The following is a 24,733-nucleotide window of genomic DNA, read 5'->3' as shown; positions in this document are numbered from 1 at the left end:
GCTTCTCTGATTGTTTCTGGAGAAAGGCTGTAAGATTTGAAGTCAGAGCGAAGCAGTCTTATGAGCTGCGTCGGGGACGCATGATTGTTAATGCGGTGTTCGGGGCCGTCGTTTTGGGGGCGGTAAAGACACAGCCCATCCCTACTCCAGAGGGCTCCCTTGCAAGCCCAGCCCTCAGACTGTTTGTGCTGCCACTTGGGCGTGGCCCTGGGTTTGGGTTGGTGGAGAATCATCAGGGCATCTCTTCGCCTCAAGTCCCTGGGTCAGATGACCACTCCCTGACACCCTGAGGCTTAGGGAATCAAAAAGTTCATGTTCATGGTGAGGGCTGTGACCCCAAAAGGGCAGCATAGGCTCTGAGGAACAGGCCCCAGACAAGGGTGGAAACAGACTCTTTCTTCTGGTTCTTTGAAGAGGTGTGTGTGTGCTGGTTCAGTGTGGGATGGAGGGAAGGACACTGGCCTGCTGGTGGGGGACCATTACTGCTCCCAGCCAGCCGTGACCCCAGGCATGTCCCGTGCCAGCCTAGCTGGGTGGCAAAGACAAGACAATGGCCAACCTCCTGTGGCTCTGGGATGTGATGACTTCAGCCTTCCGAGCCTCCCTCTGGAGAGTCCAGATGGGACCCCTGCCCCATTCTGGTTCCTAGCTGAGTCCTTGGGGACGACAGGGATGGGTCACCCGGAGCTCGGAAGAAGCCCAAGGCCTCATTCTCATGGTCGCTTTGGGGCTGCGTGTCCAGGATCAGCTCCCTGTGGACTCTGTGATGCTCCAGGCCTCTCCCTTGTGTGCAGCTCAAGCCTGTGGTCAAAGCCAGACTTTCCACAAAGGCACTAGGGGCAGGTGGGTGGTCCCTCTTGGTTAAACTTTCTTGTATGAGCAGAGGCGAGTGAGCAGGCACCAGCACCCCAGGGGAAGAGAAGGGGCTCGAGCGTGGCCCAGACCCAGTCAACACTTCTCGTGCGGCTGGGGAAAGGCCTAGAGAGAAGTCTTGTTGTGTTCGCCGGTGATACATTTGGGAGGGATAAAGATGTCCAATTAGTCGCAGATTCAAAAAAAATCTCCACGGGCACAAATGAAGGCCTGAAAGGAACCTGGGGGGATCCTCTGGTGAGAGTGTGAAGCCCTGCCGAAGGCTGGAAAGCACCCCAGGAAGGCGAGGTCGGGGCCCTGGAGGAAGCGCAGGTCTGTGCGCGGCAAGCCCGGTGAGCGCATGCGCCGCCGCCGCCGCCAGGGCTCCAGAGACTCTCACAGGGCGGCTGCCCCGGGGGGCGGGCGTGGCCGAGGGCCCTCGGAAGAGGCTTGTAGGATTCCTTCAGCCCTTCTGTTTTCCCTCAGATGCTAGTGGTCCTGTGCTGTGCGTCCATTGTGGGCTGGGGCAGTTCTGGGAACCAGGTTTCAAGGTCGAGAATAACGTGAACTTGTACCGAGGGGTCCGCAGTAGGCGCCCTGCCGCTGAGAACAGCCCAGAGCCTGAGGCCGCGTTTCGTCCGTTTCGTCGCGGAAGCTGAGGGGCGGGGGGAGGGGTGCCTCTCACTCTTCCCACGCGCTGGCGGCAGGGCTGGGGGAGGGGGTTGAAGGCAGCTTCTCTTGGCTCTGGAATGTGAACCAGGGCCGGCGGGTGGAGGTGGTGGGAGGCGTAGGGCTTGGTGTTGGGATGCCGGCCTGTCGTAGGAGGCGCCCCTGAAGCGCTGTCTGGAAGAGTAGTGGGCTCCCGGCCCCAGGTTTCCCAGCGGAGCTAGATGGCCCCCTCCTGGGACCCCGTTCCTCCCCGAGGCACACTGAGGTTTCTTTGAGTTCCGAGAGGCAGGTTCTGTGGATCGTGTGAGGTGGTGGAGGTGGTGGTGGAGGTCCTGGCGAGGCAGACGGAGCTGAGGCTGTGTCAGAACAGGAAAAGGGAACTTGGGACCTGGGGTCCAAAGAGTGCATGGCCCCGTCCGCAGCGTGAAAGGCGAGAAAGGAGGACTCTGGGCTCCAGACCACACCCTGCCTGCTGCCCCGCGGGGTAAGCCCATGCTGGGCCAACGGGGCTGCCATCGAGGGACGGCCTCGAAATACTTCCAGCTCTGTGAAGTGAACGTCCTCACGCGGGGTCTTTCCTCTAAATGGTCAGCGTGTTCTGGGCGCCTCCTGTGTGCCACCGTGGAGGTGGGCTGCGAGGAGACAGATGAAGTGGTCCCTGCCCGCAGGAGCTGACCGCAGTTTGGGGAAGGTCAGAGGCCGGGGTGAGTGGTGAGTGGGGGTCGTGTGGAGTGACAGGGCACAGGGTCAGGCTGGGAGGGCTGGTGCCACAGCCCTTCTTGCGCGCGTTGCGGCGTGATCTTCAAAGCCTCCCCGTGAGGTGTGTGCAATAGGAGCTGCCACCGTCTCTTGGGCTCTGAGGGGTTCAAGTGACCCGCTTAATTAAGCCTTGGGTGGTAAGTTTCCAGCTGAAATGAACACCTTGTTTCATGCCTCCTAATCCCATGCTTTTGGCTCGAGGATCGTGAAGTGGGTGTTTGCTGTCCGAGAGTACAGTTGACCCTTGAACAACTCAGGGGTTAGAGGCGCAGACCCTCTGCACGGATGAAAATCCGCTGTAATTTATAGTCGGCCCTCCGTGTCTGTGGTTCCTCTGTAGCTGCTGTTCCACATCTGTGGATTCAACCAACCATGGAGCGTGGAATACTGTAGTATTTACTATTGAAAAAAATCTGTGTACAAATGAACCTGTGCAGTTCAAACTCGTGTTGTTCAAGGGTCAACTGTATCTTCTGTCCGTGGAAAATAACATACGCTGGCTTCCGAGTCACAGGCGTGAGCTCAGCACCCCACTCGCTTCAGGGAGATGTAGCTTGTCTGGGGCTTCCCCGGAGCCGGCCTGCATCCATGCTTCTTCTCTCTGGGAGTCAGGAGTCACCAGCAAGCCATTCTGGCCACAAAAAATGACCACGTAGACATTTACTTATTAATTTTTCTGGCATGGAAAGATGTTCTTGAAGGTTATTGAGAAAAGCAGGATGTAGAACCGTAGGTATAATCCCAGATTCTTTTGAAAAACAAAAAACCTAAATCCTGTGCACACACATTTGTGTATATAACACTTACAAGGGAAAACTGTGGTGATTATATGAATGAAGGGGTGTGGGATCATTTTAATGTTTCTTTGCCCTCATCTTAGTGTTCCTCGATTTTGTCAACGCCCATGTCCTTCTCCTGTCGTACAAATCATGAAGGGGGCTGGGGAGCAGAAACAGATGCCACCACTCTGCTCACTGCCCATGCCGGGAGCTGCTGGTGTCATCTCCGGGTAAAGCTCGCCAGCAGGCAGAGGTGGGGCCGAGATGAAGCTGATGATAGAGGGAGGAATCTCATTTCTGGAGCGTCTCGGCAGCTTTGGGCGGCCTGATGAGCCGTGCGTGCGTGGGGCCCAGACGGGCTCTGGCAGCCGCCGGATATTAGCTGCTTGGGTGTGCAGGCCCCAGGGCTTCATTTCATCAGCTCTAATCACCAGCGTGATGTCTCACAATGATTAGTTTTTCTCACATGTTACTGATAGCAGTACCGATAAGGTGTCCTTTTCATACATTTGCAGGCGTTGCTTTCTTACCAGCTAGTATTTCTTACCTCATTGGAACCAATATTTTTGGGATCCTTGCGCACAAGATGGGGAGGTAAGATGAAATGAGACGACACTCACTCTGTTCTGATAATGTAGTTCTTTAAAAAACATTCCAAGTGTTTCTGCCTTTACGATTACAACTTACTGTTTTGATTTCCATTGAAAACTTGGAGGGGGGCGGAAATCATGTATTGATGGTGCTTTTCTGTTTTTTGACAGGTGGCTTTGTGCTCTTCTAGGAATGATAATTGTCGGAATCAGCATTTTATGTGTGAGTGAAAGATGACATTTGCCAAGTGGAAATAATCTGTGAATGAAACTTTTGCTTTGGGCAAGGATAACCAAGAAATACTTCATAGCAGTTTGAAGTTTGTTGACATTGAGTTTTATTACATCTTCCATTTTCTTCTCATCATTTTTTATCATCTTAAAAAATTTGGACAAGACTCTCCCCAAAGGGTTTATTTTCACTTCATGTCGGTTGGAAATTATTTGGAATGTTTTATTACATAGTTTTTATTTCACTTTGTAGCCCACTCCCCAACATCTTAAACATTGCCGTGTCTTAAACACTTTAAGGCAGCTAGCCAGAAACAATAGCAAGACGTTTTTCTAGAATAAAGCATCTTCTACTAAAGGCCAATATCTATCCCAAATGAGACCTTATGGTTCTTTTCAAAAATGTTGTATGGACGAGGCTGAACTTTCACATATGGCAGTGAACTAGCTTTTCATGGTGGTCACAAAACCCATTTCACCTCCAACTGTTAGAGGTTTGGAGGGTCTACTTCTGCCCAAACCTCATCCTGCTTCTCCTCCTACTTCCTCCAGGAGGGAACAAACATAACAGGCCAAAGAAAGCATATCTTTAAGACTTTCCAAGTTGATTTAGAGTTGGATAGCATGTTATTTTATTTATTTTTTTAAATAAATTTTAAAATTTTATTTCTTTTTAGCTGTGTTGGGTCTTCGTTGCTGTGCACGGGCTTTGTCTAGTTGTGGCGAGCGGGAGCTACTCTTCATTGCAGTGCTCAGGCATCTCATTGCGGTGGCTTCTCTTGTGATGGAGCACGGGCTCTAGGCGTGTGGGCTTCAGCAGTTGTGGCACGCGGGTTCAGTAGTTGTGGCTTGTGGGCTCTAGAGCGCAGGCTCAGTAGTTGTGGCACACGGGCTTAGTTGTTCCGCAGCATGTGGGATATTCCTGCGTTGGCAGGCAGATACTTAACCACTGTGCCACCAGGGAAGCCCCAGCATGTTATTTTAGCATAACATTTATTTCCTCTTACAGATTCCTCTTGCAAAAAACATTTATGGACTCATAGCTCCCAACTTTGGAGTTGGTTTTGCAATTGGTAAGTCACACGAGTCTTGTACCTAAATTTAAAACTTTGTTTTCCCATTACTAAGACAGAATTCCTCTTACTTGGGCAGACTATAGCTACTCAATCTAAAATATCTAGAAGTTTGACAGGAGGCTGTGGGCAGCTTAGCTCATGTACGGCTTGTAGATCTCCATAGAAAGGTACTGGCTCCCATGTACTAGTCATTTATTTCCTGAAAACCGGTCATATAAAAGCCTGCTATTTACAGAAGCAAAGCGACACTCCACTGCTGAGCTTGGGCAAACAGGAGAACTGCTTCCTCAGAATCCATTTGTTTGGGCTCATATCTGTGCACAGGCCTTCTCATATGAGGCTGGGGGACAAAGAGACTTCACATGTATTTTTTGTATAAGAAAAAGTAGACTTGTTGTATTGATGGCCAGCTGTACTGCAGGAATTTTCACAGGCAAAGGGGTTGAGTCTTTGCAGTAATGTGAGGAACAGTAAGTAATACGTTAGGGAAAAACCTTGTTAATATTTTGGATAAATAGCATATGCTTGTTTCTCATTTATAATATACACATTGATCATGATAAAAGTAAAGGTAAATCTGTCACAGGGTAAAGGCAGGAGTTGACTCTTTGGTACAGTAGAAAGAGTGGAGCCTTCGTGGACCCCTTAGACCAGGTTAGGTTCTCCTAGCTTGTATGTATACGTATACATAACCTCTCACAGTGCCTTTATAGCCTCAATCACAATCGTAATTTATTTTCCAACTCTGTGTTCGTTTTGTTCTCCCCTGTGTCCCAGCAACTTGCACATGTTAGGTGATCAGCAAATACTAGTTGAATGAAAGAAATGCCCCTTACCCTCCTGCCCCTGGTGGGTGTTCGGGTGAGGGGTCTATCATTTGAATGCCCTGCTGGGCGTGTTCACAGCCATCACCGCATGCAGCCAGTTATTATCATCTCCATTTTATCGCTGGGGAGACTGACGTTCAGAGAGATAAGGCATGACAGTGCTCACCCAGCCAGAACTCTGAATATTTGTGTTTTTTCTTTATGCTTCCTGTCCACGACTATTCAAGAGACCAGAGATTCTAATACAGGTCTTGGAGGTGGTGGTGGCAGTTTTGGTTTTTTTTTAGCCAACTGAATGAGCAAAACTCTTCCGATGTAAATTTCCTGAGCAGGGCAGGATGATCCCTCAGACTCCTTCCTGTTCTGGTGCCTTCTGATTCTCCCTAATACTTTCCAACTTTAACTCTCATAATCTAAGTGTGAGGCCACAGTGTGGATGGGGAGGGAGCTGCGTGAGGCATGTAGGTTTGCCCACTCTTTGAGGGCAAAGGACGAGTGGACCAGAAGATAGTGAATCAGGAAAACACCCACAGGAGCAGGCTTGCGGTCCACACAACCAGTAACCAGCATCCCTCTAGATCTGAAGAACGGCAGGTGAGTCACCAGAGGACTGGGTGCTGTCCACCAGACAGTGGAGGACAAGGTGAGGCAAGGTGGAGAACAGCAAATGGTGGTCTGGGTTCCAGTCTCAGCCTCAAGCACCTTCAATCTGTCTTCAGCCAAAGGTATGTTGTAGGGAGTTTGCCTCAAGACTTGCAGGTAGCAGTGAGAAATCTTGGCAGGGTCGTGAGTTTAGGACACAGTCCCTGACATTCAGCTCATTATTGGTTTCCATCAGTTTTCTATAGACTGTGTCCCCTGATTGTCCACAGGCATGGTGGATTCATCAATGATGCCCATCATGGGCTACCTGGTTGACCTGCGGCACGTGTCCGTCTATGGGAGCGTGTATGCCATTGCCGATGTAGCCTTTTGTATGGGATATGCTATAGGTAAGGACATTGGCTTTCAAAACAACCTTTTTTCTCAGTGCATGATTGATAATGCCTACTGAAAATTATTTAAACCTTTGCATCTTTCTGCCTACAAGACATTTAGAGAGAGCTTTATCTAATTCTCTGTTTCCTGAAAGGTCCTTCCGCTGGTGGGGCTATCGCAAAGGCAATTGGATTTCCATGGCTCATGACAATCATTGGAATAATTGATATTCTTTTTGCTCCTCTCTGCTTTTTTCTCCGAAGTCCACCTGCCAAGGAAGAAAAAATGGTAAGCAAATTTTAGGATGCAGTGAAGTATTTCTTGATAATTTTAGCATGGTCTCCTGGATAGTGTCTTATGGCTTAGTTCTAAAATAGATTTCTGCTCCTTTTGAACAGAACTCCCCAAATGTAAATGATAAGAGTTCCTTTTTAGTTTATACCACATAGGGCAGCTACTTGTTTTACCATATCAGGCATTATGTTTATATATTTGAAGAATGAAACTATTTTTGTACCTAGATTAGCAGTCAGTATAGCTCTTTTCATCAACCAAATATAAACAGGGATTGTTCAATTTAATTTTCTAAGGTTCTTGAAAATCTTGAAGATAACTTTTTTGCCTCTGTGCTTACTTCTAAGATCAGCCATTTTTGGTCCTGTTTGCTTTGCTCCTGACCCTTACAGCTTTCAGTAATAATGTCTTAGTCCTTACTGCATAGGATTCTGGAGATGATTTTAATGTAGGTAACAGACACTTATGGAAAAATATTGTTTATGCACCTTTGGGCACATGTTAGCACGTATGTATAACGTTTAAGTTCATAATTTCATGACCAGAATCATAGCTGTAGGAAAGATGTAGTATTGAGTGTTAAGTGTTCCTCTTCTGAATAAATTCAAACTTATTGATTCTAAATTTGAATTTTGAAATGCATTGGTCATTTTACCCTTTCTGATAAGCATTCATACCTGGTTTGGTGCTGCTGCTGATTTTTTTTAAACATCAAATGGTGATAGACACTCATCTAGTTGAAAGATGAGGGCCTTAGGTTAAAGGTGAATAAGAGAAACAAGGCTGGGGGAGATGGTATTTGGCGTTTAGGAATGGGTGTGAGGTTCCCTTGTTGCTGTTCTCTAGGGAGTATGTCAGAAGTTCTCCCTGATGTTTGACCTGAAATGGATTTTAAGGCTTTGGCATTTTTTTTTTTTAAACATCTTTATTGGCGTATAATTGTTTTACAATGCTGTGTTAGTTTCTGCTTTACAACAAAGTGAATCAGTTATACATATACATATGTTCCCATATCTCTTCCCTCTTGCGTCTCCCTCCCTCCCACCATCCCTATCCCACCCCTCTAGGTGGTCACAAACCACCCAGCTGATCTCGCTGTGCCATGTGGCTGCTTCCCACTAGCTATCCACCCTACGTTTGGTAGTGTATATATGTCCATGCCACCCTCTCACTTCGTCACAGCTTACCCTTCCCCCTCCCCATATCCTCAAGTCCATGCTTTAGTAGGTCTGGGTTTTATTCCTGTCCTACCCCTGGGCTCTTCATGACATTTTTTTTCCCTTACACTCCATATATATGTGCTAGCATACGGTATTTGTTTTTCTCCTTCTGACTTACTTCACTCTGTATGACACACTCCAGGTCCACCCACCTCACTACAAATAACTCAGTTTCATTTCTTTTTATGGCTGAATAATATTCCATTGTATATACGTGCCACATCTTCTTTATCCATTCATCTGTTGATGGACACTTAGGTTGCTTCCATGTCCTGGCTATCGTAAATAGAGCTGCAATGAACATTTTGGTACATGACTCTTTTTGAATTATGGTTTTCTCAGGGTATATGCCCAGTAGTGGGATTGCTGGGTCATATGGTAATTCTATTTGTAGATTTTTAAGGAACCTCCATACTGTTCTCCATAGTGGCTGTATCAATTTACATTCCCACCAGCAGTGCAAGAGTGTTCCCTTTTCTCCACACCCTCTCCAGCATTTATTGTTTCTAGATTTTTTGATGATGGCCATTCTGACCTGTGTGAGATGATATCTCATTGTAGTTTTGATTTGCATTTCTCTAATGATTGATGATGTTGAGCATTCTTTCATGTGTTTGTTGGCAATCTGTATATCTTCTTTGGAGAAATGTCTATTTAGGTCTTCTGCCCATTTTTGGATTGGGTTGTTTTTTTTGTTATTGAGCTGCATGAGTTGCTTATAAATTTTGGAGATGAATCCTTTGTCAGTTGTTTCATTTGCAACTATTTTCTCCCATTCTGAGGGTTATCTTTTGGTCTTGTTTATGGTATCCTTTGCTGTGCAAAAGCTTTTAAGTTTCATTAGGTCCCATTTGTTTATTTTTATTTCCATTTCCCTAGGAGGTGGGTCAAAAAGGATCTTGCTGTTATTTATGTCATAGAGTGTTCTGCCTATGTTTTCGTCTAAGATTTTGATAGTGTCTGGCCTTACATGTAGGTCTTTAACCCATTTTGAGCTTATTTTTGTGTATGGTGTTAGGGAGTGGTCTAATTTCAAACTTTTACATGTACCTGTCCAGTTTTCCTAGCACCACTTATTGAAGAGGCTATCTTTTCTCCACTATGTATTTTTGCCTCCTTTATCAAAGATAAGGTGACCATATGTGTGTGGGTTTATCTCTGGGCTTTCTATCCTGTTCCATTGATCTATATTACTGTTTTTGTGCCAGTACCATACTGTCTTGATTACTGTAGCTTTGTAGTATAGTCTGAAGTCAGGGAGCCTGATTCCTCCAGCTCCATTTTTCGTTCTCAAGATTGCTTTGGCTATTCGGGGTCTTTTGTGTTTCCATACAAATTGTGAAATTTTTTGCTCTAGTTCTGTAAAAAATGTCAGTGGTAGTTTGCTAGGGATTGCATTGAATCTGTAGATTGCGTTGGGTAGTAGAGTCATTTTCACAATGTTGATTCTTCCAATCCAAGAACATGGTATATCTCTCCATCTATTTTTATCATCTTTAATTTCTTTCATCAGTGTCTTATAATTTTCTGCATACAGGTCTTTTGTCTCCTTAGGTAGGTTTATTCCTAGATATTTTATTCTTTTTGTTGCAATGGTAAATGGGAGTGTTCTCTTATTTTCATTTTCAGATTTTTCATCGTTGGTGTGTAGGAATGCCAGAGATTTCTGTGCATTAATTTTGTGTCCTGCTACTTTACCAAATTCATTGATTAGCTCTAGTAGTTTTCTGGTAGCATCTTTGGGATTCTCTATGTATAGTATCATGTCATCTGCAAACAGTCACAGCTTTACTTATTCTTTTCCGATTTGGATTCCTTTTATTTCTTTTTCTTCTCTGATTGCTGTGACTAAAACTTCCAAAACTGTGTTGAATTAAGAGTGGTGAGAGTCGGCAACCTTGTCTTGTTCCTGATCTTAGTGGAAATGGTTTCAGTTTTTCACCATTGAGGACGATGTTGGCTGTGGGTTTGTCATATATGGCCTTTATTATGCTGAGGAAAGTTCCCTCTGTGCCTCCTTTCTGCAGGGTTTTTATCATAAATGGGTGTTGAATTTTGTCAAAAGCTTTCTCTGCATCTATTGAGATGATCATATGGTTTTTCTCTTTCAGTTTGTTGATACGGTGTATCACGTTGATTGATTTGCGTATATTGAAGAATCCTTGCATTCCTGGAATAAACCCCTCTTGATCATGGTGTATGATCCTTTTAATGTGCTGTTGGATTCTGTTTGCTAGTATTTTGTTGAGGATTTTTGCATCTATGTTCATCAGTGATATTGGCCTGTAGTTTTCTTTCTTTGTGATATCTTTGTCTGTTTTTTTTTTTTTTTTTGTGTGTGTGTGTGTGTGTGTGTGTGTGTGGTATGCGGGCCTCTCACTGTTGTGGCCTCTCCCGCTGCGGAGCGCAGGCTCTGGACACGCAGGCTCAGCGGCCATGGCTCACTGTCCTACACGCTCCGCAGCATGTGGGATCCTCCCAGACTGGGGCACGAACCCACGTCCCCTGCATCGGCAGGCAGACTGTCAACCGCTGCACCACCAGGGAAGCCCTCTTTGTCTGGTTTTGGTATCAGGGTGATGGTGGCCTCGTAGAATGAGTTTGGGAGTGTTCCTCCCTCTGCTACATTTTGGAAGAGTTTGAGAAGGATAGGTGTTAACTCTTCTCTAAATGTTTGATAGAATTTGCCTGTGAAGCCATCTGGTCCTGGGCTTTTGTTTGTTGGAAGATTTTTAATCCAAGTCTCAATTTCAGTGCTTGTGATTGGTCTGTTCATATTTTCCATTTCTTCCTGGTTCAGTCTCAGCAGGTTGTGCATTTCTAAGAATTTGTCCATAAGGCTTTGGCATTTCTTGACTGCCCTTCTACACGATTATCCCTAAAGAATGGATTTAAAGAGAGACACAGAGCCTGAAGTTAGGTTGTATGCAGTCTTCGTTTTGGGCACTTTTTGTATTTATTAACATGTGCAGTATATTTTTAAAATATGTCCAGCACTGAGCACTGGTCTTGTGCCCTTTACTCTATAGGATTTAAGTAGGTGATTTTGAATTACTCTCGAGCCATCTGACTCTTCCTCTTTGCCTTTGCTTGCCAGCTCTGAACAGCCACAGCCATAGCACTATGTCATATCTCTCTGGGCGAACTTCCTGTTTTCCAGCCTGGTTGTCCAAGTTTCCTGTCTCCCTTTGTTTGTCTGACCCCAGCACAGTACCTTGGCTCCAATCATGGTCAGAAAATTCTCTGTGCAACCACAGAGAACAACGCTTGTCCTGTTGCCACCGTATCAATCTGATTAAGGCCGAATGAAGATTACTCCCAACGCTATTTGACACCCCCCCCCACACACACACAAAAAAATCACCTACAAATGCTCCTGTCATCCAAGAGACTGTTTAAGACTCAGGAGACAGCGCAGGGCCAGCATGGGCAGCCCTGGAGCTGAACTGTCTGTCCCACGGGAAGACGATAGCCTCGACCTCACAGAGTGGTTGTGAGGATTAAATGAAAGAATACCAGTGGAGTGCGACCCCGGAGTCTGCACACAGTAAATGCTCAGTAAATTGTCACGCGTTCCCATCTCACCCCACTCTCATTTCTTGCCCTCACCTAACCCTGACTTACTCCGGCAGCCCAGCAGTACCCCAGTTTCCTCCCTCTCTTCCTCTCTGAGATGAGAGCCTCCTTTTACTCTCAGAGCCCAGGGCTGCCCAGTGGGCTTCCCTCTCCGAGCAGCAGACGTTAGTGGCTGTTGTGTTATCCGTTCGTCGGCAGCAGCGTGAAGGCTTATCTGAGGTCTTGGAGGAAGTGGATGAGGTCAGGGGACCAGGGGGGGTGAGCTTGCCCTGCCAGCTCCCACTCTGGGGTCCCCATGTGATGGGCGGAAGTCAGGCCTCAGTGCCTCTTCCCACATTTAAACTAAGGCTTTAGTTCGTTTGAAAAGGAAAGTGCTGAAGGAAGTGGAAGAGACGATTCTGAAAGGCAAAGCAACAAGAATGACAGGCTTCCAGAAGCCACTTCCACCGTAAAATGTCAAAATCCTTAATAAGTGCCTGGCAAGATGAATCATTTAAAACTTGAGAGAATGCGCATCTGCCTGCCCGTAATTGATGCCCGTAATTGAATGCGTCGTGTCAGACGCCATGTGACTGGCTGGATGGCAGCCTGCGAAGGTGGCAGCCAATAGCTGCCACCTACTCACTGTGCAGGCAGAGCAGGAAGGCACCGGGTGGAAACCAGTAGCGTCGGATGATGGGGGGGGGGGGCGAGGGCAGGAAGCAGCGTGTGCCACGGACGGTCGATGACTGCCCACTTGAGAACATCCCGTCCAGACAAGTGCTGGCATCCAGGCTCAGCAGTTACCAACCGCAGGGGACGTGAGAGCCAGAAGAAGGGATACAGACCTTCACAAAGCATTCTTTCATTAGGAAGCGTTCTGATTAAGTGGTGTTTGGACTTAAGCTAGAAATGGGAAATTCGAGTGCTATTTTATGGATCCTAAGTCATCCAGTCATGAACCAGTTGGTGAGCACTTGAGTTTTTCTTCCATTTGGTTTATTGGATTTCTGCTTTTTTTTTTTCTTTTTTTAAATAATCAGTGTTATCAATACAGGCAGAGAAAAAAGCCTGTTACTCCAGTTCCTCTGCAAGTATAAGAAACACCAACTCTGTCATTTAGGAAACTGTGTTCCAGTTATAAGACAACTGCTTACAGCCTCTAACTGTCAGAATACCCAGTAAGGAGGAAAGCTGTGTTCTGGAATGGAGTTTTATTTTTTCAGGTTGAATTATTTTTAAAGATAGGGCACATTTCTTAGGTCTTACTCTTGAAGTTTCTAATTGTTGCCCAGACAGGAAAGTAGGTGGTTTGAGGACTGCAGCTTTCTTTCACTGGGTGACCCTGATGCAAAACCATCACTTTTTTTATTTTTTAGAAGATGTGGTAAGTAAATCTTTTCTACCACATAGGCCTGGTATCTTTCAAAGTCTTGAAGCCTGGAACTCTTACATTTTAATGCTTTTACTTTTTCACTGTCCCAGCTTTGTATTTGTGTTATTTTTACACTTCACTTGGTCCAGCATGTTTTTACCAGTTTGGAAATCCTGACTCTCCTGTGTCTGATATGAAACCAGGCATTTGGTAGGACCAGGGCTCAACTCTCAGGAACCAGGCATTGCCCTGAATTCAGATGAAAATGCCCTCCCCCCCCCTTTTTTTTTTTTTTCTACTTTTTCTTCAGTCCAGAGTCAAACACACCTTTTCCACACAGCAGTACACGGAGTGCTGCTCTGATTACCAGGCTGCTCCCCGGACCGCTCTGCATGCGTCCCCCATGCACTTGACTTACCCACTCGATCTTGTTCATGCCCCTCTTTTCGTGGCACTTTTGGACTATTAGATGCCATCTGGCTTAATCATGTACAACTTCAAAACAACAACTATGGCACAATACATTTTTCAAAAGAGGTTCAGAAGCCAGTAAGCTAGGTTTTAAAAGCTACAGATGACCTTTTAAGAAAGAAGACTTCTTAACCTGATATAGGTAGGGTCAACAAATGCAGTTTAGTTAATTGATAAATTCTATTTAAGTCTATATGATACCAAATAACTGGTCTGACTGACCTTCTTCCCTCGCAATGCAGTTTTTTCATTGAGTCCGTAGTACGTACGTACCCAGTGCTAGGTTCCAGAGGTCCTTAAGTCGACATGTACACACCGTTAGGTATAATGGTGGACAACCAAGGGACAGAAGGCAATTGTGATAAGGTAGAATGATGGCCATCCTTTCCAAGCCTGCCTCGCCACCTGCGGGCCTGGGGTCAAGGCCCCTGCCTGGCATTTGGGGCCCCGCAGTGTGGCCCCGGTTGGGCTTTGCCGTGAATGTCTCCCTGTGCCTCATCATCAGATTGGGGGTGGGGGGGTTGGGGGGGAGGCAGGCTGTTTTACTTAATGTCTCGTTTGGTAAATAACCTCTGCCGCACTCATTCCCAACTCCCTCGCTGTGAAAATCCTTTCCATCATTCAAGCTTCAAGTCCACCCCCATCGCTTCCACATTGCTTTCCCTGAGCGCTTAACCCACAGTGAACGCTCCGCCTGCAAACCCTATGGAACCTGTCACTCGTGTGCAGTGAGGAACCTAAGTTGCTGGTAGAGGACTTTAAGGGTACGGACACACACATCTGGTAGGTGCCCAGTAAGCTGCTGTCAGCCACGTGACCCTACTGTGCCCTAGAAAATGCCACATAAGTCGGGTGGTGTTTCTTGCAGCGCGTTTCTCACCCTCATGTGAGGGTAGGGATAGGGGATTTCGTTTTTAACCTGCCCCCTCAAGTGATTCTTGGGCACAGCTGTTTGAGGATCACTAATCCAGAGGCAAGACATCGAGCTCTTTGGTGGCTAGACCTTTTGTGTTACGAACACACACCACGTAGGGAGAATGGTCCTGGTATGCAGTGTCTGGTGGCTCAATTACTTATTTTTAGAAACTGAGCTGTTTATGAAGTCCATGTATCAATTCACTTGGCAAGAAGCATAATCAGAAAAAGTTAAATTCGCCGCGGACAGTTGAGCTGGCCACCTCACTTAGAGGGTCCTGGAAGTCCTTATCTTAACATGCCACCCCGCAGATCATTTAGTGTTCTTGGGAAATGATAAATGGGTTAAGCGCTTGAGTGGAGACAGGGCAGCCTATTGAATCTGTGGGACAAGAACTGAGAGTAGCTAACGAGCGCCAAGGTAGGTTGCAATAGGCCAACAGAAGATAAATTTTAATCCAGGTCATTGCTGCCATTTAGATTTTCAGACTGCACAGAAAGGCACTGGAGGGAACAGTTTCTGTGGAGGAAAACTCTGAAAGACATTTTCGATGAGAGAATTCATTTCAGTTGCACCTGCTGTTGTGCTCTACACTCCCGCTGTCCTGTGGGGTGTCGCCAGAGCAGACTTCGGCATAGGCTGCCTGGGCTTGTATCTGCCCCATTTAGCTGCACATCCCTTGGTCAAATTCTTCAACCTTTGCGCCTACACGGAGGGTTATCAAGCTACCACATGGGGATATTGTGAAGTTGAGGTATTGCATTGAAAATGCTTAGCACAGTCCTGCCATGATAAACCCCAGCTGTGCACTCAGACTACGCGCTGGCTCTGTACACTTTCACGGGGCCTGGTGACGACGGTGCTCATCCACTGAGGCTGGTTAACAGGTGAGGATCAGTTGACCTTTAAAAAAGTTTTCAGTAACAATAAGGGAGTGCACAAGATTTTTATGTATAGGAGAGGAATGTATTTTTTAAAAATACACTTGAGCAAGAGGAGGCCAGCCAGGATTTGGGGCAAGGTCCTCCTGAAATGCCATTTTAATAAATTTATTTATTTTTGGCTGCACTGGGTCTTGGTTGCTGCACGCGGGCTTTCTCTAGTTGTGGCGAGCGGGGGCTGCTCTTCATTGCGGTGCGCGGGCTTCTCGTTGAGTTGGCTTCTCGCTGCAGTGGCTTCTCTTGTTGCGGAGCACAGGTTCTAGGTGCGCAGGCTCAGTAGTTGTGGTGCCCGGGCTTTGTTACTCCGCGGCTGAAATGCCATTTTTAAAAAGATAAGGGCCCTGTGACGTCTAGTCTAGGGAAATCTAAGGGGCCATAGCCGTGGTCTTAAAATATTGTAAGGGCAGACTGTGAAGACGGCTGGAATCAGAACTTGATCCACAAATAGAAACATGGAGACAGGTTTTAGTCCAGCCTCAGGGATGTTTCTAACACGAGAGCTTGCCTCATTAAGGAGGGAGGAGGACCTCCTTATTAAGTGTTGCCACTGTGAAGGTGCATTGGGTGACCTCCAGGATCCCCCCACCCTAATTCAAAGATTCTAAGTATAACCTAAACCTAACCTGCATAACCCAAACCTAACCTGCATAACCCTTTCTTCATAGCTTACAGTTTCCTCCAGATCGACTTACGGCTCCTGGCAGGTATAATGGGAATATTGCAGACTGCTGCTGCTGCTGCTGCTTCCTATTGCCTGGAATTTTCAGTTTAGAACTCCAGGTCTTCTAGGGAAGGCACCTGGCAGTTGCACCAAATTACTCGTTGGTTGATAGTGGGTGGTACTGTATGTATCCTTAGAAACAGGGTAAGACTATCTTCTCTTTATGAAACAGTAAGTTAATATATCTGCACTTTGCTCTCTTTTAGGCTATCCTCATGGATCACAACTGCCCCATTAAAACAAAAATGTATACTCAGAATAATATCCAGTCGTATCCGATAGGTGAGGATGAAGAATCTGAAAGTGACTGAGACCCTCAAAAGTCATCCAAGTATCTAATTGTATAAAACAGTGTTTCCAGTGAAATGACTCATCCAGAGCTGTCTTAGTGATACCACTCATCCCTGGTGAAAGAGTAAAACAACCAAAGGTTTTCTTTTCCATGGTTATGATCGATTGCCAACAGCCTTATAAAGAAAAAGCTTTTCTAGGGGTTTGTATAAATAGTGTTGAAAACTTTATTTTATTTATTTGATTTTATTAAATATTATACAATATATTTTGACGAAATAGTGTAAATCTATAAATATTTGAATCCAAATCCAATATAATTTTTTAACTTACATTCACGAACACCTGGGCAAAAAAGTCTTATATATTTTCTGAATATTGGTAATGAGTGTTTAAAGCACGCTTTATCTCCGAGACACCTCCAATAATGAGGAACTAGAAGGAAGTCTGAAAAGCAGAATCAAGTAAGATGGCATATATTATATAGTGACACTGAATGTTGAGTTACTGAACTTGTAATTACAGTTGACCTTGAACAACACAGGGTTTGGGGGTGCCAACAACCCTTGCAATCGAAAACCTGCTTACAACTTTACAGTCAGCCCTTTGTATCCATGGTTTCACATCTCTGGATTCAATCAACCACAGACCATGTAGTACTGCAGTCTGTATTTATTGAAAAAATTCTGCATATAAATGGACCCCTGCAGTTCAAACCGTGCTGTTCAAGGGTCAACTGTACTGTCAATATCTTCATGAGTTAAAAGCTAGTTTTCTCAGATGCAGAAGACAAGAACTTGAGCCAGGCATCTTTCGGATTTATCCATGAATCTCAGCGGGCATTAGTTTTCTATGTAATCACCTACCTGGAAACAGACAGTTGTAAATTATGTTTACATGTCATGTGGTTGGCAGCAAACATTAAAGCCGATAAGGGTAAAATAGTAAATGTTCTGAAAGCAGAGAAAAGCACCCAAACGTATAAACAACTAGAAGCTTTCCCTTTCAGATATATACTTGTCTTACCGGATGACGGAAAATCGAGGATAGGTATACCTTATACTGTCAGGGTTGTTTAAGCATGATGAGATATATCAACACCTAGCTCAGGTTTTAGAAAAGATATTTAAAAGGCTAATAGCTGCTGCTGTGATGTGAAAAAATCAGATTATCATTATCTTTGACCTGGAAGTCATCCACGTGTTTTCTAGGGATCTGCTAATTTTAAGTTGTTTGAAACTATTATTTTTTAGACTTCTGAAAGTTGTTCACATCAATGTGAAAACATTTTACATGAAGATGAAGAAGAAATGAAATTGTCTTGAATCGTGTTAGGAAAACAGGTAAAAATAATAGGGTGGTCAGGGCACACCCCCTTTCACAGGCAGGAAAAAACCCAAACATCCAAAACTGTCTATGTAATACTGTATCACCTAGTGCCGTGTGATGTAGTTTTTCTAAGCATGACGATGTTGATGTGCCTTTTCGATGTGATAGCAAGTGCCGTGTTAGTGAACATTGTTAGTTTACGTGGAGTTTTGTATGAGATATGAAGGTAGTGTGGACTGTCTCAAATAACACTTGTTCATTCTGTAGTTCTGTAACCGTAAACAAAAACTACTTAATGTCAGTTATTTGCTAAGCTAAAATTGTGCTCCTGTTAGCTTGGAAGGACCCCTCAACCTTACAATTCTCTAAGAAAGTAGCTAATACTTCCCATTTTCTTTATGATGCTTTTTTTGTGGGGCTTTGATCTGAAGTCTGGTTTTCAAGTGCGTGTGTTGGAAGCAAACAAGCATCCTACTCGTGTACTTGGCGTTGGGCGACTTACCCAAGGACTCTGCTTTGCTGGAGGCTCTTCTATGGCTAAAGTATAAAGGCAGGACTGTTCTCTCCTTCTGTAGGGGAGAGCCTTAAAAAAGGATGTGCTGCAAATCAATTCTCTTGGCGGGGTTTGTGGTTCTCCTCACTCCCAATACCGTGTAACTTAACCCTCTTTTATTTTTGCCTGTAAGGCTTCAGTCCCTTCAAGGATGACCGGCAGCCATGTCAGCTGGTGATCCCTAGAGATCACATAAACGATATATATTTTTCAGAACTGTTTTGAGAGCAAAAGGTATCTATCAGTTGTATCTGAAGGAGAAAAAAACTGTAAGTTCTTTTATATGACTAGTATTCTGGGGTTGGCAAGACTATGAAAAGAGCTTTTTTTTTTGTTTAATGTGTGTATCAGAACAAAGAACACACAGCTCTCTGAAAATTTATTTTTTGAGCAGAGGTGGTTTTTATGTTTGTACCTGGCAAAACAGATACAAAAAGCTTAATGAGGTAGTGATGAATATTCAATTCTTTCTTTTGACTGCTAAGTGTATCCACCTACGTCATGTTTTAGCTAGTTTACTTAATAAATCTTCTGAACACTACTGTGCCTGTTGTATTCCTTTGTTAACTAGATATTATCATTGGAATAAAATATGTAAGAAGGTATTGTTTTAACTGTGGGTATTCAATTAAAAACTATTCTTCTTTGCTTGCAGGCATCAGGTAAAATCTACTCCAGACTAGTTTGAACCATACTTTTTGGCTTTGCAAAATTTGTTTTAAATTGAAGTATGTAACTAGCCACATGGTATCAGTGTGGAACCAACCAGTAAGTTATCTTTGCATCTCTAAAGTTATATAGTTTTCCTGATTGCTACGAACAAATAACTATATCTGATGAAAATAACTATGATATGCAGCCACTTAATCTGGAAGTTCCATAGAACTTAGGGTGTGCATGTGTGCATCTTTCAGGGGTGAGAATCCATGGTTTTAAACAGATCTTAAAATGGATCCATGGCTTAAAAAGGCTTAAGGGAACCTCCCCCAACCCTGTTTTTAAAGGAAATCTGTTATCTCTCAATTTAGAAATAATCTCAATACATTTTAAAATTAAAGTGATTTTAAATTTATTCACTTTTAGGGGACTTAAGATTTTATTAACTATTAGTAAGAGCCAAATACCTTCAAACTGCCTTTCAACAAATTCAAAAATAACTTAAATTTAGAATTGACAGTACCCTCAAATTTTTAGCATGTGTTTTCTCCTCTCAAATTCACAAAATGGCCACATAGTATTTTAACTAGTTCTGATACAGAAGAATGTAAGGTTTGATATTAAGAAATGTAGCATATGAATTGATTCTAAATGCTAAAATACTGCTCAGCTTGACTGTCTAACCTAATAATTCATCTAAATACCAATGTAGCAAATACACTTTAGTCCAGTTACTACTAGATAGCAGAGGCAAATCCATAAATCTGATTTTCACAGCATAAAGAAATAGTAAAACCAAAATTTAATGCTTTTAGACAATTTTCAGAATAGCAATTTTGTTTAGCAAAAGCAGACTTTAAGCTTATCTTCATGGCCCAATTATACCAGGCAATAATTCCATAGAGATGCAGCAGTCACCTTTTTCAGATGACATCAAATGAAGATATTCTTGTTTTCTGTGGTAGTTTTTATTTAATATTATTTTTTAGCTATTGATAACATAGCATGGCAAAAAGATTACATCAGGAATGTGATATAATACAACTGTTTTCACTGAAGCCTTATACCTTACTATTCCTTAGGCTATTGGAGTGCCCCCCCCTCCCGCCCCCCCCCCCCCTGCACGATACTACAACTGTGATGCCTCTACTGCCTCTCCCAGTAAATAGAAAAATATTGCACTACAATGAAGGTATATTTTACAAATATCATTAGCAGCATTACTGAGCTTTCCATAATTGCATTCTACAGAGTTAAATACTTTAAAAACATGAGTAGATTTTTATGAAACCAAAGTTTTGCATTATTTCTACAGCTCTTTCAAATGCATCAGTTTCAGCAGCATGCTTGGATGTCACTAAAACTTCCATGGTATAATCCAAAACCACCAGCCACTTACTCTGCCTTCCAGGTTGTCAGTGGTAAGTGATTTTTTATGATAAGATGACAGTTGGTTATTACATTGGGCAGATTGTTTCAAGCTATTGTTACAGAACAACATTTTAGCTTTCAGTGAATTTGGTGTATAAAGACTTCTACAGCAGTGTTCTTTTAAAATGCAAGCATGTTTAAACAAAAATGGTGGGTATACACATATATTTTTGTTATAAACTTGGCCAAGAAAGGTATTTAGTTTCCTAATATTTTACTTAATAATAAAATAGCAAGAATGAAAACTGGCTATTGATTTTAAAAGTGGAATGACTTTTCTACCCATAAAAATGTTTTTATCATCCATATAACCCTTTTATTTCAATAGCTTTTTACTGTTCAGAGAACTTTTGCAGTTATGCTGTTGTTTTCCTCACAACAGTCCTGTGAGGTAGAATAAATTTTGTTTATTCCTACTTTACAACTGGGGAGCCTGCAGCATGGAGCCCTTTCATGGCTTGCCTATGGTTACACAGTTCACTAATGGCCAACAGAAGAGCTTGAACTTAAACTCTTGTATGGAGTCCTGGGTTATAGACCTGGGCCAGAATCCTTACTAGTATACGATGCCTTTTCCTGCCAGCCATAAAAACTGCCATCTAGTTTTAAATTCATGTCAGTTTCACTAAATAGCAATTATCATAGTAGTTACCTACAAAAGGGAAAAACGTACATATCTACTTTATAGACATATAAAAGGCCAAAACTTTTATGGTATACCAAGAGGTCATGCTCACATGTTTTCCCTCAGTCATGTGTTATTGGGATCCACACGATGGCTTGACCATCAGACTAGACCTTCATTTTAAGAGAAATGGTTCCAATTCCTATGTATCTATGCTGTGTAATTTTTTTTTAATAAGACAGTCTGAACTACAGAAGCATTCAGAACGATCACCATTCCTTTAAGCCTGTAGGATGTCAGACAAAGCAATAAATCTATTTTGCATGATTCCTCTCCCTTACAGCATTCTCATGCATGACTATTTTTCTAAAACAAAACAGCCAAACCAGATATCAACAAGGTCATTTTAAGAACAGTCCTCTGAAACTTCAAATATCTACATGCTTTATTTCCTATGGGAGAACTGAAGATGAAAAATAATCATAAATGTTTAGTACTTCCATTTCAAAGGCAAGTGTCAACATTTTGAAAGATTATATTTCAAAATCCTACTGGTCACTTTTTTTAGTAATGTGGTCATCCTCTCAAAATTCTTGACCAACTGCATTCTGTATTTATTCCCTATTGCATTTTGTTTTTCAATGCAAGCTCTTCAAATTAATCACTATATTCTCACTATACTTAAACTGCACATAAGCTTTAGAAAAAAATTTCAAAAAAGCATAAAAAACAAGCAATATATGTAAATTTTTTTTTTTTTTTTTTTTTTTACTAAATCAGCATAACGAACTAAAGCTGCGGCATCTGCTTTCATGTTACATTTGGCAAAATCAAAACAAAAAGCACTCCCCACAAACCACAAAATAACAAAAGTCTCAAGCAAGTAGATATGACAAACTTCATAACACAAAGTAAGATTCAAAACCTGTTCCCCCTCAATGATTGCTGTTGTCAATTTGGGCATGCAGCAAATTTGTTATAACTGTGATAGAAATGAAAATATTTCAAGACTCTGGACAGTATCCTATTTAATACTAATTCAAAAACTAGGAAGAGAAAGGAAAAAAAACAATGAGACATCACACCTACATAAACACAGAAAGGCAGCTTACATAATTACATAATTAGAAAAAGTTAAAAATAAATTAGTAAAAATAAATTCCCAGTATAAACCCAAAAAGCATATCTATAAATGCAATCTGAAACAACCAATTTAGTGAGCTGGTCATGTTTTTGCTGGAAAACCACCTTTTCCACTCTAGTTCTTACACAAGCAAATAACTGTGAAGAAGCAGGCCAAAGTGCATATTAAGAGGGTTTAAATGTGGTTGTATCTGTGGTACTTGAGATGCAACTTTTCCTCAATCACTTGAAAGTTTAAACAGACTGTTACACAGACTCAGATGGGCCAAATAAGTCATCTGATATGCTACTGAATGGCTGAGAGTCTATTAGTTGGGTAATTTCACTATCAAGGTCTTCTTCCGTATCATCTGTGTACTTGCTTATTTTTTTGGAGTGCTGGTCTAAGGAGAGACTTTCTAAAGATTCAATATCTTCAATGCCTGCTCTGTAGTGGATCATAAGAAGTGTTAGAGCTTGCAGTCTTTCACCTGATTTAGCCAAAGCAGCAGAAAGAAGTGATTTTTTCCTCGTATCTGTTGTCTCTTTTTCTTCTCTAACAAGGGAATTATTATGTTCCAACTCCTGATCAATTTCATTCTGCAGTTTATCTAGCATGAACTCTAGTTTCTGGATCCTCTCCTCTGTAGGCAACCCCCTGTACAGATCACGACCGATTTCTTTAACTGCGATGAAAACGCTGTCATCCAGACCACCCTCCTTTCTCACTAATTTTATTCCTGTGTTGTTGCCCCGTTTAGAAGGGCTGTTCGGGCCACAGATCTCTGTGTCACTGCCTTCGTTGTCTGATGTGTTGGGTGTGTGTTTTGGTGAAGGTTCTACTAGATCAGTTCCTGGCTCAGAAAGGCGAGTTTTAGAGACTTGACGCAGATTTAACAAACGAGAGCTCGTATTGATAATATGTCTTGTCAAACCTGTTGTTCTGTTGACTGACTTCCCAGCTTCAGCATCAACCCGAGGGGGCAGGCCTAAGAGGGTTTCTTGTCCTTCCAGCCTGAGATTTTTCAGGGCCCGGTCTATCCGCTGATCAGTTGCTCCACAAAGAGGAGTCTCGGCTAGACACTTTTCCTGACATTTTTTATGGCAAACATAAGCACAGAACATACACTGGGAAGCAGCTTTAGTCCAAACTTTTTTCTTACAGTAATCACACCAAGTTGGGTTCTGGAACTGAGTATCCTGGAAACTATGTTTATTTTCTGTTAAACCCATCTGTCCAACGAAGTGCTCCTCTTTAGGTAGGGCAGAAACCTCTTCAACCAAATGGAGTTCTTTTTCCTTCTCTAAGTTAGTAACTACATGGTGGTCTGGCTCTCCTTCTTTCAGATATTTGAAGTGAACAGTAATATCACCGAAACAAAATTTGTCATTGAACCCCTTCTGCATACTCAGATTACGCAGCGCGGTTCTTGTGACCATGGCCTTAGGTGACGGGGCTTCCAGTCTGAATTTGGAAAGGTATTCCATGTTCGATGTAGCTAAGCATCCTAAAGCCACCTCTTCAAGTTTCAAGCTGACATGCCCCAAACAGATGAGACCCCCTAATTTGAAAGGATCCCTGCACCACAGTGCGATGTTTAAGTACCTGTGGCAGGCTTCTATGTCAAAGAGACAGCTGGCTCTGGTTCTTGTCCATTTTCCAAGCTTATTACGGTAAAGAATTTCTGACGATTCCCACGTTTGATGGTCATCTGAACTGTCCTTAGGAGGGCAGGGACTTTCTGAAGTCAAATCTTTTGCCACTTCTTGCTTTGCTAAAAACTGCTTAGCTGCAGCTGCTTCTTCTACGTGATCCAGATTTTTCGCTTGCTTTTCAGCAGGTTTATCTGCAGCAGGCGGTGGCAGCACCTTCTCTGGCTTTTCAAGGAGAATATCTGGTTCTGCCTGATTTGGGGCATCAGCAGAAGGCAAAGGAACTTTGACTTGCGGTCGTGGTGGCACAGGTGGTTTGAAAGTGGATCCTTGGGTGGGTTTTGACACTTGTGCTGGTTCTGTTATCTCAGAAGATTTTAGGGCCAAGGGCTTATTTCCTTCTTTGGATGGAAGTTTTGGGGGTGGTGGGTAACTTCCTACAACTAACTTACGGTTTAAAACTGGTGATATAGTTCCAAGGGGTTTAACAGAAAGTGTTGTTGGAGTACGTTTGGGACTGTGACTTAATGACTGTGCCTCATCTTTGACCTCAGTTTGTGCTCTCACATCACTTGCTAAGTCTTCAAATTCAGAATCCAGGTCTCTGTTTTCAGCATCTACTGCCAACCCACTTGTTTCCTCTTCATAGTTTGGTTGGCATGAGCCTGACAGAAAGTTGTCTTCCAACTGTCCAAAGTTATCTTGCAGCACTGCACCCTGGTTACTCTGGCCAACAGGCCTCTCATAATATACGAGGACTCGGTCGCCAGCCTGCTTGATAAGCTTCAACACTTGCAGTGTAGATGTGATTTTCACAC

The 24,733-nt window shown here is 43.4% G+C and overlaps 2 protein-coding genes across 4 annotated transcripts in view; one reads left to right on the top strand and one right to left on the bottom strand.

The window, feature by feature from the left end:
- Positions 1 to 19,031, top strand: part of SLC18A2 (solute carrier family 18 member A2) — a 39,976-nt gene extending 20,945 nt beyond the window's left edge. The window contains exons 11-16 of one of the 2 annotated variants that reach the window (XM_067024568.1): positions 3,575 to 3,653; positions 3,821 to 3,872; positions 4,890 to 4,953; positions 6,656 to 6,775; positions 6,916 to 7,049; positions 16,461 to 19,031. In XM_067024568.1, the coding sequence (XP_066880669.1) occupies positions 3,575 to 3,653; positions 3,821 to 3,872; positions 4,890 to 4,953; positions 6,656 to 6,775; positions 6,916 to 7,049; positions 16,461 to 16,565 (554 nt within the window). In that variant the 3' untranslated portion in view covers positions 16,566 to 19,031. The remainder of the gene's footprint in view (positions 1 to 3,574; positions 3,654 to 3,820; positions 3,873 to 4,889; positions 4,954 to 6,655; positions 6,776 to 6,915; positions 7,050 to 16,460) is intronic. The other variant, XM_059051734.2, reaches the window with a different exon arrangement.
- A 2,878-nt stretch (positions 19,032 to 21,909) lies between these two features.
- The window catches only part of PDZD8 (PDZ domain containing 8), a 90,201-nt gene continuing 87,377 nt past the window's right edge, over positions 21,910 to 24,733 (bottom strand). Inside the window, exon 5 of one of the 2 annotated variants that reach the window (XM_059051716.2) lies at positions 21,910 to 24,733. In XM_059051716.2, the coding sequence (XP_058907699.1) occupies positions 22,530 to 24,733 (2,204 nt within the window). In that variant the 3' untranslated portion in view covers positions 21,910 to 22,529. The other variant, XM_067024567.1, reaches the window with a different exon arrangement.

This window comes from Kogia breviceps, chromosome 2 (genome assembly GCF_026419965.1).
Source record: "Kogia breviceps isolate mKogBre1 chromosome 2, mKogBre1 haplotype 1, whole genome shotgun sequence".
NCBI classification, from domain to species: Eukaryota; Metazoa; Chordata; class Mammalia; order Artiodactyla; family Physeteridae; genus Kogia; species Kogia breviceps.
The sequence above is the reverse complement of the archived record's forward strand: the minus strand, read 5'-3'. Positions and strand labels throughout refer to the sequence as shown.